Below are 17753 nucleotides of genomic sequence, written 5' to 3'. Positions count from 1 at the left end.
CCTTTTCTCTATCACATGGGATTCCTTGTATGAACATGCCAGGTTATATTTCTTTCCATTATTTTAAATTTATTATTCTAAATTGCTGTCAATCTGTCAATCTGGTGGTTTGAAGGAATGTGTTATTTTAGTTTTAATTTGTATATTTCTTCTAACTAATGACCCTGATAATCCTTGTATGTGTTTAGTAGATATTTGATATTCTTTTCTCAGAAGTACCTGATCAAGTCTTTTGGTAATGTTTTTGTTACTGTTTTTTTTACTCTTTGATGTGTGTGAATTTTTAAAATAGTTTAGATATTAATCCTTTGGGAATGATATGTATTAAAATATCTTCTAAAAATTGGAAGCTTAAAATATTACCCAAAAGGACATATACTTAATATTAATGAAGTTAAATATTAATGAAGTTAAATATTTTTCTATGATTTGTACTTTTTTGTCATTATTGAGAATTTTTTTCTTCCCTCCAAAGTCATAAATACATATGCTTATTTCTTTTAAACATTTTATAAATTTCCCATGTTGGTCTTCCACTCACTTGGAATTGATCTTTGTATATGCTGTGAGGTAGGAATCCAATTTTACATCATTTTTAAAAACCACATGTCTAATCTACTTAGTATATATCTTTTTATTTCTAATATTGTCGTGACATTAAATTTTTCATTTTTAATATTCACAAGATAGTATTGTTTTTACTATTTTTATTATTTAGTGCAATTGATTTTTAGGCAGAAATATTAACTTTCACCACTTGCTTTACTTACTCATTCCTGTATCTCAGACAGTCTTCCTGGGATCATTGTTATTCCTGCTTAAAGTATATTGTTCAGAATTTTCTTTTTTTTTTTCCCACCCTTTCTCTTTTTATTTTACATATATATAAAGAGAGAAATATATATATATATATATATATATATATATATATATATATAGAGAGAGAGAGAGAGAGAGAGAGAGAGAGATCTCCTTTTTATTTTTCGGCTGCCCCATGAAATATGGATTTCCTGGGCCAGGGATCAGATCTGGAGCCATAGATGCAACCTAAGCCACATCTGCAACTCTGGATTCTTAACCCACTGTGCCATGCCAGGGATGGAACCTGCACCCCAGTTCTCACAAGATGCCACAGATCATTCTGCACCATAGGGGGAACTCCAGTTCTTCTTTTTAAAATGTATTTCTGCTTTACAAAAATTTGACAGTTAATTTCTCTCAGCATATTGAAAATTCTGTCTTTTGCTTTTTTTGTTGCTATTAAGAAGTTAGCTGATGGTTTAATTGCCATCTCTTTGAAGAGAAGCTGTATTTCAACTTTGACCTATTTTTATGATCATATCTTCCAGCTGATATTTTGCTGTTTCACCACAATAATTCTAGATGAGGATTTATTTTCATTTGTATGGCCCGAGATTCACTGGGCTTCCTCAATCTGTAGCTTTGAATGTTTAATTACCTTTGGGAAATTCTTAGCCTTCTCCTTCAATAGTGCCTCTGTCTCTCTTTTCTTTTCTTTTTTTTTCCCCTTTTCTTTTGGAACTCTGATTAGACATGTGCAAACATTTTCTCTTAATCTCTTCTCTCTCTCTCTTTTATATTCTGCTCCTCCTTTCCCCTTACTCCTGTCTTTAGATGATTTCTTCAGATATATCTTGCACTTTACTAACTCTCCTTTCAGCTGTGTCTCACCTGTTATTAAAACCACTTTAGCATCAAGGTTTGAAATAGGCAATTACCTTTGCTTTTCAATCCTTTGGGAGGCAAGGTTCTTTCTTATTACATTCACCATAAGAATGTAGCCCTTATGGGCTACAGGTCTCTTCCGTAAGATGTCCTCATGTTAGACTGACCTGTTGGTTGAGACTAGGCTTTGTCCTGTCACCCTAGTCCCCTGTGAAACTGCAAAACCCAAGGCTCCAGTTCACATAGTTCATCAGGATGAAAACTGCTTTTAGTGTTCAGTTCTTTTTCCCCTGAGGTGCAAACCCCCTTAATGCCTATTTCTTTCTTTCCTCTCAGTTTATTGGTGCATGTTTAAGAAAATATGTTGTTAAATAACGTTAAGGCTTTAAGGAAGATGGTCAATCAGGATATTTAATTCCTAGTACCATGTGAAACATAAGTTGGGTACTAAACTTTTCATGAACACGATTACATCTTTAGCATCTCGGGATATCCAACGATGCCTATCTAAAAGCTCTTCACGTAATCAGCACTCCATATGTATTTGATGATTTTAATAATAGAATATGTGTGGAAACACGTGCTTTTAAGTCAACAAACCTGATGTGTGGTTTTGGATTCCCTTTAACTTCACAACTGAGCTTCACTTTTTTCTCCTCAGAGTCCAAAGGGAACATTACATGACTTGGTTCTTGAATGAAAATTGGGCCATGCAGTGTATAATCATCTGAAATGAGAAGAGGATATGTCCCCAAATGAACATCTTTAAAGTAGGAACAACAACAGGAAATAATAACAAAATGAAAATAAAAGAGGTAAACTAACAACAACAACAAAATGTCATACACAACACATTCAGTTTCAGCCTCTGGAACTTCCCCTTGAAGACTAATCTTTGTAAATTATGAAGTGGAGACAGGGAATCTTCTTCTACTTCATATTGGTAACTTCTTTTAACCAACAACTTCCAGACACAGAACTGTGTGACCTTCCCTTTTCTCTCTTCTACTTCTTATTGTTCCATCTGTCTTTAGCCCAACCTTTTACTTTGTTCATATTTTGTGCCTCCTACAGGCCTTGTGTGCTGCTATCATCCTAGAAGACAGTCTAATGTCACAAACTCACAATGTCTCTGCCCTGTAATGGGACAAAAAGTTGGAAAGAAGCAATGATGATTGAATAAATACATTAATAGTGAGAAACAGCTCTGTATTGCTAAAATAAATTGGGCATGTAGATAAATAAAGAATAAGTGATTATCATGATTTTATAATTATTTGTGGTACATGAGCAGTTTGTTTTTTTCGAACTTATTATGGACCTATACATGGGGATACATATGTAAGTATCACTCAGTTAGAATTGACTCAGCACAGAAGTTCAGTAACAGCCAGACTGGTCCATAGGAAGTTAGGGATGCCTGAGTACATAATGAAGTGAAAGTGTCCAAATTCTTTTTTTCAATAATAGAAACTAAATGCATAAAACTTGCTTTGTCATGGAGAATAGAAAAATCCACGAACCAGATTTGAATTAGCAGTGTAGAGTGCATATGCTTCCGCCATTAACATATCCAAAATACTGGTCAAAATGCACCTCACCACACATACCTTGAAGGTGACTTTCATTCTTTACAATCTAGTTCTTTTTTTTCCTAGAAGGCTTTTCTAGACTCTTATGTCTTCTTTTAACCACATGATTAATAAATGATATCTCCTGATGGACACTTAACTTTTTTCTCTCAAATGCAGTTGTGCCTTTCTTTCCTCTTCTTTGGACTGTCACCTCCTTGAGAGCATGATTGTACCTGACCCATTTTTGCATGTCTTACGATACTAACTACAGTAGCTTATATATAGAAGATGCTTAATAGGATTTGTTCTATCTGAATTTTTCCCCTTTACTATTTAATGTATTCAGGCAGCTTATTTAGGCAGTGCCTAATGAATTTTGAGACAGAAGGGCCAGTGGCTATGATGTAAAGTGATACTGAATAGCACCCTGGAGCTGACAATCCATTTTCTCCTTATATGTGATTATTGTGAAGGGTGTGAATTATAACTGCTATCCTGGAAAACCTTCATAATCAGTCTTGTTGAAAGGTGATGGGATGAGACTGAATTCATTCAAGTGAAGGGAGAATGAGGGAATGGAAGAAAGCTGATTTGGGGATCTAGATGAAACACAAGATAAGGTAATCTCTTTTACAGGTTTTAATCCAGGCTTTTTAAAAAAAATCTGCATGTTGAGGTTAGGCTAGGAGGAAAATAAAGGACACAAGAAAACTAAACAGAATTATGTTTTATTTTAGAGGAATGATGATAGCCAATGTTTAGACAACAAGCAGGATATAGCTTCCGAAGATTAGGAATTGAGACTCAATGCCTTGTGTTGACTATGACCTATGGAGAATTACCCTGTCTTTCCATTCCTTAATTTTCTCATCTATAAAACAATAGCGTTGGAACCAGTCAGTGGTTCTACACCAGTTAAGAATGAGATGAAGGAGTTCCCATCATGGCTCAGTGGTTAACGAATCTGACTAGGAACCATGAGGTTTTGCGGTTTTGATCCCTGGCCTTGCTTAGTGGGTTAAGGATCCGGTGTTGCTGTGAGCTGTGGTGTAGGTTGCAGATGCGGCTCAGATCCCGCGTTGCTGTGGCTCTGGTGTAGGCTGGCAGCTATAGCTCCGATTAGACCCCTAGCCTGGGAACCTCCATATGCTGTAGAAGTGGCCCTAGAAATGGCAAAAAGACAAATAATAAAAAATTTTAAAAAATAAACAATGAGAAAGAAGCTATGAATATTTTCCCATAAATGCCCATGCACATACACATGATATATGCCTTCAAAGATGCCATGAATTATATTACCAGCATTAACCTCTTTCCTTAGTCCATGTATAAAATCTCAGGCTAATGAGAGATTTAAACAAAGAAAATGGGATTTATCAAAGAACACAGGATAAAAGCATGGAATGAAAGTACACAAACATGTATTCTTTTTAACAATCATGGTTTAAAGCCAGACATTTCAAAACCTAGATATTTACAACTATTACATAGATATTGTCAAAACAAATTTAGATACTGGTCAATGGTTAGCTCAAATTCAATCTTGAAGAATTATGTGAATTTTTAGCATATCTAGTTAAATAACAAATGTTATGCATCAAAATCAGAAACAGCAACAAGATTGGTAGATTTTTCTCTGAGAGAAAAATATGACTGTTGTTGTCCCAATTCCAAAATTATGTGTGTATATATATAATATCAATCATCGCAATTCATTGGTGTTCCCTGATTTGAATTTCATACAGAAATACACAGTATATTACTAGTAATTCCAAATAAGAATAAAACATAATAATGATTATGCAGAATGCAGCTGAGAGGCTGTGGATTAACATCTGTACTATTTCTCAATGTATCTATGCCATATTTAAATAACAAAAAGGATATTTTTCCTGTGTATTTTGTAACAAGAATTGATAATAATGATGTTTTGCATTTGCTATAAATAACACATTTCATCTAAAGTTTTTATTTTCTCTTGGTTAACCAAGCTCACTGCCTAGAAATTAACATTAACATAAAGGGAACAGTATTTCAGTTTTCATCTAAGGAAATCCACAGCCTTTTGAGCATGAACTATTCAGTTTCACGAAGATGGAGGATGAGATTTTAGAAAGTTGCTATCCAGGTGGAGAAAACAGATATCCTAACTTTAATACTTTTATACCAGGGTTATCAATATTTTGAGAAAAATGAGTTAAAGAGTTGCTTTATTTTCCCCAAATCTTGAGGTGCCTGGGTTACTGACACTCTTAGATGAAATGCAGAGCAAGGCACTGCTAAGTTTTTACTCTCTTTGTGTAATAGCCACAAAGTGACTTCCAAGTGGCTTGAAGGTAGACACAAAAGGCTTTGCATTTGCCGTTTTCAAAACCTAGAAGATTTAGTTTACCCTTTCCTCTATCAGAGTAAGTTGTTCTATATAATAGTGGAGTGGCCATGATCTTCAGCCTAGTGAGGTAAAGAAGCATCTCAGAAAACATCAGAGGAAAGGATTAATAAACCAAGACACGTCAATGCTAGACTGTGGACCACCTGCACTGTAATCATGTCATGCTTTTTTTTTTTTTTTTTAATAAAAAAACCAGTCCAGACTGACTACAGCAGAAAAATCTCAGGTGCATGAATCTGTCTTTTAATCTAGTTCTCTAAGGGATTCTTTTGCACACTCAAACTTGAAAACCCTTAACACAGACCCTTCTGATCCTAGCACTCCAATTCATAAGAGCAGAACATAAATCAACACTGGCTTTAGACTTACCCCTAGACTTTCTCTCTTGCAAAGACTAACCAATAAATCCTTGCTTAAAAACATTTTTAAAAAGGAATTTCAGCACATGTCTGGACTAATAGTTGAGAGGTGAGCAGCCAGGAACAAAAAACTATTAAACTGACTCACACAGAGAAAATGGATGGATTTGACAAAGTTTGGAACCCCTTCTTAGAAAGCTCAGAGTTGAACTTAATAAGCTAATTGTGAAAACCTCAGGGTTGCACCAAATTGACAAAGAAGAGACAACCTCAGGGAGACCGACAAGTCCATTGACCTATTGCAAAATCTTATCCTCACTTGATATACACAACGTACCTGCTATAATGGCCCTTTATTTATAAGTCATGAATCTCATCTTATTTAATGATAGGATGTCGGGATTGAGGTTTTACTTTTCGATTCCTAACAGGGTGAAAAGTCACACTGGTGCTCCTCGGCCTTGGATAAGTTGGAGGAAGGGGCTCACAGTGGTATCAGGGGTCTCTCAGGGAAGCAGAAGGCAATAATCTTTAAGGCTCCAGGAATTCTCAAAAATCATGGTTATGCAGAAGAAGTAGGAGAGCAGCCAAAATCCCAAATATAATCTTATAGATTCCAGACCACTGATCTCAGCCCCAGCTTAGAGGATTTTGTGCAAATGCTGATATTGTACATCTTGCTTTCCTGGGTTCTCTTCTCCTTGACAACCACTGCCAATTGTTCACTAGCTTACTTCTACCACACCACCCCTGATCCCTGAAGTTCTATTCCATAGAAATCCCTCTTGACTGGTTTCTAATAAAAGGAATCTTTATAAAGAAAAGAGAGAAGACATATGCTGAAGAAATCCTCCTTTCATGCTTCAACAGAGAATGGGGAATGTTCAAGTTTGCAAAAAACAGCAAAGATTTCATGACCAGAAACTTCTTCAGGTTAAAGATCAGGCTACTCTTAACCTTTCTCCCCTTTTGCTCATCAAATATTGAAAGTCCTGGAAAACACTGCTCTTAATCAGTGATTCTCAAACTTTTTTCCCATGTTCTTTTTTCTTTTTTGGCTGCACCCATGTCATACGGAAGTTCCCACGCCAGGGATCAAATTTGAGCCACAACTGCAACCTACTCTATGCCACAGCTGCAGCAATAATGCTGGATCCTTAACCCACTGCGAGGGCCAGGGATTGAACCCATGCTGCCACAGAGACGACAACACCGTATTCTTAAACCACTGCATGGCAGCAGGAACTCCTCCCATTTGATTCTTTTCTTTTTAGAATCTATTTTTTGGGGGGAGACAAAACTATTTTTGTCAGCCAACTTCTTCCTGTATCTTCCCACAAATGTCCCAGAAGTAAAATGGGCTGCCAGGGCAACTCAAGTTTTAGATGACTGAAAGAGAAGCAGAGAATCACAGATAATTAGAAGAGATTATTTAATCCTAAGTGTATCCTCCTAGGTCACAGAGTAAAACTGTACTAAATCTGTGATGAAACAAAAATGATTTTCACCTAAAAATAAAATAATATGTTTAAGAAAATCAGTAAGAGCACAATACTCCACAGATAGGTGTCACTTATTTTAGCTGCAGCTTTGGGATAGCAATGATTTCTCTCTGTACTGCTGTTTATTCTTTGAATTAATTTGGCCCATTTCTGCATGTTCCCAAACTTCTCTCTTAGGATGCTACTGAATTAAGGTACCAGAAGCTCGACTGGACTGGGGGATTGGAATGGATGGGGCCAGCCTGAAGTTTTCTGAAACTGAGCAGGTGAAAATAAAACTGAATTTCAGGTCATGGCAGACTCAAGGAAGCGAGACAGAAGCTTAAGTATTGGGTCTCTGGGAGCAAGAGAGAGCAAACGATGGATTCTGAGTGAAAGGTCAGCAAAAGATAACATGTGTAAAGGAGCAAGCAAGAGGTTAGATAGAGCTTGAAAAAAAATCCACTGATGCTAAATATAGATTTTTTTTTTACAGGGCATCTGTGAACAATCCTAAAAGGTAGCTGAGATGGAAGGAAAGGCATTAAGGGACTGAGCCATATCAGACAGCAGGGATGAAATTCAGGGTACATATTTCACTGAAGGTAACTTAAAAAAGTCAAGATCTCTCTAAAATAATTATTCCTCAAAGCGTGGTCTAGTAACCTCATGCATCAATATCTCTTTACCTAGGGGTGCTTGACAAAAGGCAGATGTTGGACCTACTTGGTTTTTATTATCAGCACTCAGCACCTCTGTTCGTTATGGTGCATTCTGCAGAGGGAAATGAGTACTTTCAATTATGAATTGAGCACAGATGACTTTCAGCCCTAGACCAATTAAGGACACCAATGAAGAAAAACAACCCTACAGAGTTTTATTCTATGTGCTAGATCACTCCATAGCTACCATGTGGGATAGGGTAAAAGGTCACATTTTGCAAGCATAGCCCTTTGGACCATGTGCTTCTCTTCCACTGGAAATATTTTTCATCTGTTGCAAACTCAGTGACACTGCTCTGCTGTGAAAGGATGAAATGTAATACTATGATTTCATCTCAGAAAACTAAAAATACCAGATTCAGTTCTACTTGTGATTGCTGTGGAGTTTCCAGGTGTTGCACCTGAGGGTTGTTGAGGCCCTTAGTCCTCATGGCAGGTAGAAAGTACTGCCATAACAGCCAAGAATTCAGGATTATGATATACAGTCAATCTTCATATGACATCAAATAGGTGGTTTGATTAAACACCTGGTTTTGGGCAGAAACACTTAAATGGCAATGATCTCAATTTGGGAAGCAAACTAGGAGACCTAGTGGAGAACACAAGAGCTTGAATATAAGCTCAGAACGTGAGCCATGGGTTTAGATGTGTTTTATTTGGGTCACATCTGGAGGGCAGGTCAACTATTCCATTCTGATGCCAAGCACAGAGGCTGTGCCCTGTTGTTTCTTACTCTGCATCCTAAAAAGCCCTTGGGTCAATCCAGAGTAAATGCTATGTGTGTGTATGTGCATGTATACATGCATGCATATAATCAGGAGGAAATGCTGCCTTGATGGATTGCACAGCCATGCTACTGGGGATGAGGAAGGAGCAGTTGTGCTAAGCTGGTTCATTGGGCATGCTCTAGAGCCATGGTCATAATTTACACTTTCCCTCTCACTATTCACATCAAGGGGGTATCCCTATAGGGAGGACCATTACTCATTCTACCATGAGAATGTTCCAAGAAGGGCACCCACAGGGCCTACTGGATCTGGCTAGCTGTGAGCCTTCTCCTTCAGCCTTTCTAATGAGCATGGAAATCTGTTCTGGCTAAAAAACAAAACAAAAAAAACAAAAGAAAAAAACTTGTAAGGTCAGCAGCATCTCCGTGAATCCAAATTATTCACAAAATGTATCAGCAATAACCAAAGGAAATTCAGAAACAAAGGAAACTTTGTAACAGCAATTGTCCCGTGTGCATGTGTGTGTGTGTGTGTGTGAGAATTCCTTCAAAATAGAATCTCTGATTGTAGAAATGATGACTGGACAGCTGTTGAACTATCATTAAAAATACAATTTGGTGTTGATAGTCTTCATAAAATTAATAGCAAGGGAGGTTCAAAGGTCCCACACAAGGGCCTATGTGTGAAACATGTCAGCGCAGAGCATTTTTATTGCATAATCATTCCATTTGCTTCTATTTGTTGGTTCAGTTGAATGATGTGGAGGCAAAACACATATTTGAGGAGACAGACACTCTTACTTAAAGCATAAGAAGTTTCTTTCACTCTTCCTTTCTTCCACCTTCCTGAGTTTGACCCCCTCTGAGGAGCATTTTAAAAGGCAAGGAACAGAGAAGTCTACTGACAGATGGTGTATGTTTGAAGGCAGAAAGTGAAAGACAATCCAAATGAGAAGTGAACTCTTCTACTCTTCCTTTGTTCTCTGGTCAATGGAATAATGCTGCTGCCATCACACATCATGTCACACATAATGAGGACCTAATCGCACGTAATGCCAGACCTTAGAAATGACGGTGAGGTGGGCAAATGTAAGGAGATAAAAGTGGTCTCTGCTTAGAGAAAAATTCTGTGTTGTTAGAGGAAGGGTTTGTAGGTGTGGAAAAGAACAGCAAGGGGAACTGTGTCAATACATCCTACTCTGACCCTGACCTTAAATCCTGACCCATGTCAGGAACAAAGGACTCATGATTCCTTTAAAAAAAGCAATTGGGTGATTCTGACATGAAGCCCCATGTATGGAAAGAAAGATGACTTTTCAACAAATGCAAATATTTTGTTTCTCAACTGGAGGTAGACTGACCTGAAACTGATGTGAGGCTATATACAACTTAGCATGACTATGCATATTTTTCCCTTCAGAATTATAAATGTGCTAGATTATGAAATGCTGACCCAGACTCAGCTGGGGATGTTACATAATATTTTCTTGACCACATTTCTTTTCTAAAATCAGAAGAATTCCTAATCCTCAAGCATTTTTGACCCAAATAGTTTCTGATCAGAAGTTTTAGGCCTATACTATATGTCAATTCCAACATTACATGTAGATGACACACAGTGTGCAAAGCATCCTGTCCTCTTGAAGGCCATCCTTCCCTAGAGAGTGTTTATTCTTGAAGGACTGACAGCCAATAATCAGATAAGTATAGCTAAGTTTATCTTTTCTTTTTTCTTTTCAGCTGTACCTGTGGCATGGAAGTTCTGGGACAGGAATGGAATCCAAGCTGAGGCTACAACCTATGCCACAACTGTGGCAACATGGGATCCTTAACCCACTGTGCTGGGCCAGGGATCAAACCAGTGCCTCCACAGAGAAAAACCTGATTACTAACCCACTGTGTTACAGCAGGAACTCCTAACTTTCTCTTTTGAATAATAGACTTTATTTTTAGGACAGAAATAGCATTACAGAAAAACTGAGTAAAAAGCACATAAAGTTCATATATACACACTTTCTCCCCTGCTCACATTTTTTCCTATTCTTAATATCTTGCTTTAGTGTGGCACATTTGTTGTAACTCATGAGCCAATGGACACATTATTATCAACTAAAAGTTCATAGTATGCAACAGGGTCCACTCTGTGTGGTATAATTGTGTGAATTTTGGCAAATGTATCATAAGATGTATTCATCATTACACTATCACACAGAATAGCTTATTGTCCTAAAAATCTCTGTGCTCCACTATAGCTAACTCTTTCATTTATATTCAAATACATTACTACTTACCCATGAGAACAAATAAGAGTATAGAAACACACATATATATATAACTGTTTGGTTTTGGCTAAAGAAGTCTAAATGAGATATGCGGGTCATTAATTGATTCACCACTGCTTCCCTAGTGACATAAGTGTATGATAATCTATACGTCCATCCATCCATGTTGCTGCAAATGACATTATTTGCTCTTTTTACTGGCTAATCCATTTTTGATAAAAACTCTCCAGAAAGCAGGCTTACAAGGAACCTACATCAGCATAATGAAGGCCATATATGACAAACCCACAGCTAACATCATTCTCGATGGTGAAAAGCTGAAAGTCTTTCCACTAAGAACAGGACGTCTATTCTTACCACATGTATTCAACATAGTTTTGGAAGTCCTAGTCATGGCAATCAGAGAAGAGAAAGAAATAAAAGGAATCCAAACTGGAAAAGAAGAAGCAAGATGGTCTGTAGACATGACACTACACAGAAAATCCTAAAGATGCTACCATGAAACTTAGAGCTCATTGATGAATTTGGTAAAGTTGTAGGATACAAAATTAATACACAGAAATATCTTGCATTCCAATACACTAACAATGAAAGGTCAGAAAGGGAAATTAAGGAAACAATCCCATTACCATCACATCGAAAATAATAAAATGCCTAGGAGTAAACCTACCTAAAGAAGCAAAAGACCTGTACTCTGAAAATTATAAGACACTGATAAAAGATGTCAAAAATAACATAAATAGATGGAGAAGATATATCAATCTCTTTGGCTGGAAGAATTAATAATGTTAAAATGACTATACTATCCAAGGCAATTTACATATACAACTCAATCCCTATCAAATAACCAATGGTACTTTTCACAGAACTAGAACAAAAATTTTAAAACTTTGTATGGAAACACAAAAGACCTCAAACAGCCAAAGAAATCCTGAAAAAGAAAAATGGAAATCGAGGAATCAGAATCCCTGACTTCTGAAGTATAGTAAAGCTAAAGTCATCAAAACAATATGGTAATACAGATTAATGGAACAATACAGAAGGTCCAGAAATAAACACATACACACCTATGTCAACTAATCTATGATAAAGGATGCAAGTATATACAATTGAGAAAACAGAGTCTCTTCAATAAGTGGTGCTGGGAAAACTGGACAGCTACATGTAAAAGAATGAAATTAGAACATTCTCTAACACCATTTACAAAAAATAAACTCGAAATGGAGTCAAGATCTAAGTATAAGATTGGATACTATAAAAGTCTTAGAGGAAAACATGGGCCAAACACTCTGACATAAACTGCAGCAATATCTTCTTAGATCCACCTCCTAGGTAATGAAAACAAAAACGAACAACAAAAAAAAAATGGGACCTTATTAAACTTAAATGCTTCTGTACAGCAAAGGAAACCATAAAAAAAGGAAAAGACAACCCATACAATGGGAGAAAAATCTTTGCACACAAAGTGATCTCCAAAATATACAGATATCTCATGCAGCTTTTATATCAAAAAACAAATAACTCAATGAAAAATGGCCAAAACATCTAAACAGACATTTCCCCAAAAAAGACAGAAAGCCTAAAAGCACACAAAAAGAGGCTCAACATCACTAATTATTAGAGAAATGCAAATTAAAACTACAATAAAGTATCACCTCACACTATAATCAGAATGGCCATTATCAAAATGTCTACAAGCAGGAGTTTCCCCTGTGGTAAAGTGAGTTAAGCATCTGGCATTGTCTCTGCAGTGGTGTGGGTTCGATCTACAGCCTGGTGCAGTGGGTTGAGGATCCATTGCTGCCGCAACTGTGGTGTAGGTGGTAGCTGCAGCTCAGATTCTATCCCTGCCTAGGAACTTCCATGTGTTGCAGATGCAGTCAAAAAAGGAAAAAAAAATTCTATAAACAATAAATGCTGGAAATGGTGCAGAGAAAAAGCAATCCCCTTACACTATTGGTTAGAATATAAATTTGGTACAACTATGTAGAACATTACAGATGTTTCTAAAAAAAAAAACTAAATATAGAACTTCATACCATCCAGCAATCCCACTCCTGGGCATCTATCCAGAGAAAATCATAATTTAAGAAGATATACACACCCCAAAGTTCACTGCAGCACTATTTACAACAGTTAAGACATGGAAGAAACTTAAATGTCCCTCCACAGAGGAATGGATAAAAAAGATGGATAAAGAAGACAAAGTACATATAAACAATGGAATATTACTCAGGCATATGCATTTGAATCATGCATCTGAGGTTATTTAGATGCATGTGGTCTACAATCATGGGTCATCATTTAAGGAAGAAAAAAGGAGGGAAAGTCAGCCTGTAGGCCATCTCAAGCACCAGGGGGCTGGCAACCAAGGAAAAAGGGCACTTGCGCAGCTTTCGAAGCAAATTTGGGAAAGGGCTCTTTTATACCCTGGATGAGCAGAGGGTTTCGCATCCTACATGCTAAGGGGAAAACATCTTTCTGTGCAGTAGGAAGTGTCAGTGATTATAACAGGCCCGTATTAAGGATATGATAATCCAGATTTGTTCAAGTTTCTGGGTGACCGGGAGAAACTATTCACGTTCCCCAGCTATCTCTCTAAGGCTCCCAGAGCCAAAGTATCCTGATTCTCAATTTTAAAAAAGTATGGCCAAAGGGTTGAGGTTGCCATTTCTGCACTCAGTCATAATTTCACACTTTCTTGGAGACCATCTGCTTTAAGCCCTTCTGGGGTGAACTGCTGGTGTTATTATCTCCTCAGTGACATCCTATGTTCCCCACTGCCTTCCCTGACATTAAATTGCCTGAACACAGAATGCCTGCAGGCAGTACTTTCATGTTACATGCAACGTGGCTTTTCAAGGAATATTCATGAAGCTTTGCACCTGTCTCTTTGGCAGGAGAAGTACCCCATGTCTGTCTTTACTTAAATGTTTCATGTTTTTAATTTGGCACATAGAGAATGCGCACACACACACACACACACTCGGAAGCATGCAAGGGAATAATCAGAGCTCTACAAGCAAAATTCTTTAACAACATATTTCTAACAGGAAAGATCCACTAAATTTGAATTTAGTGCTTCTTTTTTGGTGTGTAGGTATGTCAATTATTTTGCATATTGTTTCTTAGGAGACAAGGCTGTCATGATGTCCCAGATGAAGTTGTGGAGGAGAACAAAATAAAGATGCAGTTCATGGCAGGTAATGAGTTCCAAGCATGAATCTTTGGTGGAACACTGGTATTTTATTTGAAAGTTGGTAAGGAAACCCAAACCAGCCTTATGTTTTACCTCCCTCACTGACCGAATTCAGAAGTCCTGCTAGAGAAGGATAAGTACAACCACAATCACTCAATTTAGGCAGAGATGTGCTCAGCTTCGGAAGAAAAGATGCTTGGAAATCCAAGTCAACTTCTGCCTTCTCTTTCTCAAAAGATAACACCTGTGCCTCCTATATAGAGACACAAAGAATAAGGACTCTCCATCACTGTGTGAATAAGGTCAGGCTCCACACTAAAGAAAAATACTAGGCTTTTTCTCACTTACCCTACAACACTGCTGACTGATCCTATGCTTCTCCTCACTAGACAGTGGAGAAAGAGAGGCCTGGAGGTAACTCACCCTTATAAATAGGTTGCAAAACAGGGATTCAAACCTGGTTTATTTTAAGGATGGAGCCCTGTACTCAGCAGCACTATGATATACAATGGCAGATGCCATCTATGTATTATCCCCATCAAATAACAAAGGAGATTCAGATATGATAGGCAAGAATAACATTCCCAAATGTGAGTGAGTTTGGATTTTTAACCCCACCACATTTGTGAGGTGAGGAAACAAAGCTTTTCAGAGGTTACATGGCTTACCAAAAGTCACACGGGTACTCAGTGATGAAGCTCTAAGCAGAAGCCTGATTTTCTGATTATCAATGGAATGTTTTCCATAGGACCACCGGCTCCCTCTAGTTTACTGTTTGGATAACAGTAGAATTAGTCTACTTTTACATGGAAATACAGTTGAGAAAAATGATCCCTTAGGGAAAGAGATCACCTCTTTTGTCAATATTTATGTCTTGAAATTTTGGTTTAGGAGAAAGTAAGTGAAAGCCTATTTCCTTTCGATAGAGAGCAGAAAGGATAAATGTATTCACCATATGCTGCCCTTGTTACTAATTTTTTCAAATTACAAAGTTGTTCTTTTGGGGAATTACCAGTATATTGATGTACAGAAAGGGTATTTTGTCCTAAAGTATCCTCTATAGAAAACTTTATAAAAGGGGATTCATAACCTTACAAAATGACAAGCATAAAATTTGCATCTAATTATTGGGCATTCTGCCTTTTCTATGTCATTCTGTCATAAGGTAAAGTGGCATGCAAGCCAATTTGGGCAAATACAAAGCAAAAAATCTTTGTGTAAATGGATAAACAGCAGTAAAAAATGCCATTTACTTGAATTCATAGGCTTATCAAAAGCGGGGGGGGGGTGCATTTTCTTGGCTTTCCAAAGACAAGGTAAAAAGCATGTCCATTAAGTTGTTGGGCCCTTCGAATAAGTCATCCACCTGTCTGCTTCATTTCACTAAGAACTCATGTTCCAATCCCTTCCCACAGACCTGTAACCAGAGAGGAGGTAGATGACCATAAATTTCTCTATCTTTATAACAAAAATATCTATTTGGGAGATCCCATCGTGGTGCAGCAGAAACAAATCTGATTAGGAACCATGAGGTTGCAGCTGCGATCTCTGGCCTTGCTCAGTGCTTTAAGGATCCGGTGTTGCCATGAGCTGTGGTGAAGGTTGCAGATGTGGCTCAGATCTGGCATTGCTGTGGCTGTGGTGTACGCTGGCAGCTACAGCTCCCATTAGACCTCTAGGCTGGGAAGATCCACATGCTGCATGTTTGGCCCTAAAAAGACAAAAGACAAAAAAAAAAAAAAATCTATTTGCTTAAGCAATGCAGCAACTAAGTAGGAAATAACAGGAGTACCAGACTGACATCTTTCATTCATTCACCAAATATTTACTGCATCCCCACTATGTGCTAGCCCATATACAACAGGCCGAGGACAGAGAGTGAAGTACATCAACACACTTCCTTAAGAGAGCGCATACTTCAGGCTGGGGAGGCAGACCCTAAGCAAGTTACATAGTGTGCTGAAAACTGATTAGGGCTGGGAAGTGAAAAGAAAGGGCATAGAGTATAGGGTGGCTATTGCAATTTGATATAAGGGTGGCAGCGAAGTCCTTTATGAGAAGATGATATTTGATTCAAAGCTTGAAGGAAGTGAGAGAACATGCAGGAGGGTATCTGCCATAAACACTGCAGGCAAAAGCTGCAGTGACTGCAAAGCTTCTGGGACAGTGGGAAGATGCTTAGCATAACAAACACTTTCCTAGTTTCTCTCACCCAACTCCCCACGGATCTGGCAGTGTACCTGGAGCCCAGTGAGCAGAGGGAGATAAGCAGGGAAGGTAGCATATTCCCTACCAGATCTTCCCTCTGCCATTTTTTTTTTTTTTTTTTGCATAGTTCTTTCTCCAGCCCACACTGTGTGAGTGAAAGCAGGTATTACTGCTATATCCTCTTTTTACAAACAGACAAAATGAGACACAAAAACATCCACTTGATGCAACTCGAGATTCTCATGCTAAGTGAAGTATGTCAGAAAGAGAAAGACAAATACCATATGACATCACTGTGGAATATAAAATATGACAAAAATGAACCTATCTACAAAAGAGAAACAGGGTCACAGACATGGAGAACAGACCTGTGCTTGCAAAGGGGGAGGGGTTTGGGAGAGGGATGGACTGGGAGTTTGGGGTTAGTAGATGCAAACTATTACATTTAGAATGGATAGGGAATGAGGTCCTGCTGTATAGCAGAGGAAACTACATCTAGTCTCTTGATGGAAGGTAATATTAGAAAGCCATGATGGAAGGTAATATAAGAAAGGGAATATATATATATATGTATACTGAGTCACTATGCTGTTCAGCAGAAATTGACATAGTCAAATATAATTTAATACAAAAAGAATAAGTGAACAAATGAGGAAAAAAGAAACAAAGGAAGAAAGAAACAAAGGAAGGAAGGAAGGAAGGAAGAAAGAAAGAAAGAAAAGAAAGAAAGAAAATAAATCCACATGAGGGAGCCTGGGATCCTCTGGTACTATCATGACATTTCATTTTTCTCTCTCAAGGGATGCCAATGGAATTAGGAAGCTGGAATTCTTGACCAGTTTTCTCAGGCAGAATATGCCAAGATCTGCACATTACTTAGAGCATAGGAATTAAAAGCATGGGCTTCAGAAAATAGTGCCTGGGTTCAAATCTCAACTCTACCTAAAGGTAACCTTGAGCAAGTGCTTAGATTCTATGCCTCTGCTTCCTTTTATGTGAAACGGTAGCATGTATGTTATAGGGTTTTCTGTGAGTTACATGCCTTAGTATTTTTAAGGTGCTAATAACTATGCCTGGCACTTAATGTGTCCTATGAAAGGAACGAAACACAATATGTCTATAA

The 17753-nt window shown here is 37.7% G+C and overlaps 1 protein-coding gene across 50 annotated transcripts in view; it reads right to left on the bottom strand.

Moving 5' to 3' along the window:
* Window positions 1–17753, bottom strand: part of CNTN4 (contactin 4) — a 1001048-nt gene that overhangs the window by 329995 nt on the left and 653300 nt on the right. For all 50 annotated transcript variants that reach the window (XR_014823611.1, XR_014823612.1, XM_084989189.1 and 47 more), the window contains one exon: window positions 2287–2413. Coding sequence is in view for 48 of the 50 variants with exons in the window: in XM_084989189.1 (XP_084845315.1) it covers window positions 2287–2413 (127 nt within the window). In the remaining 2 variants the exon portion in view is untranslated. The remainder of the gene's footprint in view (window positions 1–2286; window positions 2414–17753) is intronic.

Source organism: Sus scrofa, chromosome 13 (genome assembly GCF_054392235.1).
Source record: "Sus scrofa isolate SSC_HxYL_T2T_F1_AM1 chromosome 13, Sscrofa_HxYL_maternal_Yorkshire_Landrace_v2.0, whole genome shotgun sequence".
NCBI classification, from domain to species: domain Eukaryota; kingdom Metazoa; phylum Chordata; class Mammalia; order Artiodactyla; family Suidae; genus Sus; species Sus scrofa.
The sequence above is the reverse complement of the archived record's forward strand: the minus strand, read 5'-3'. Positions and strand labels throughout refer to the sequence as shown.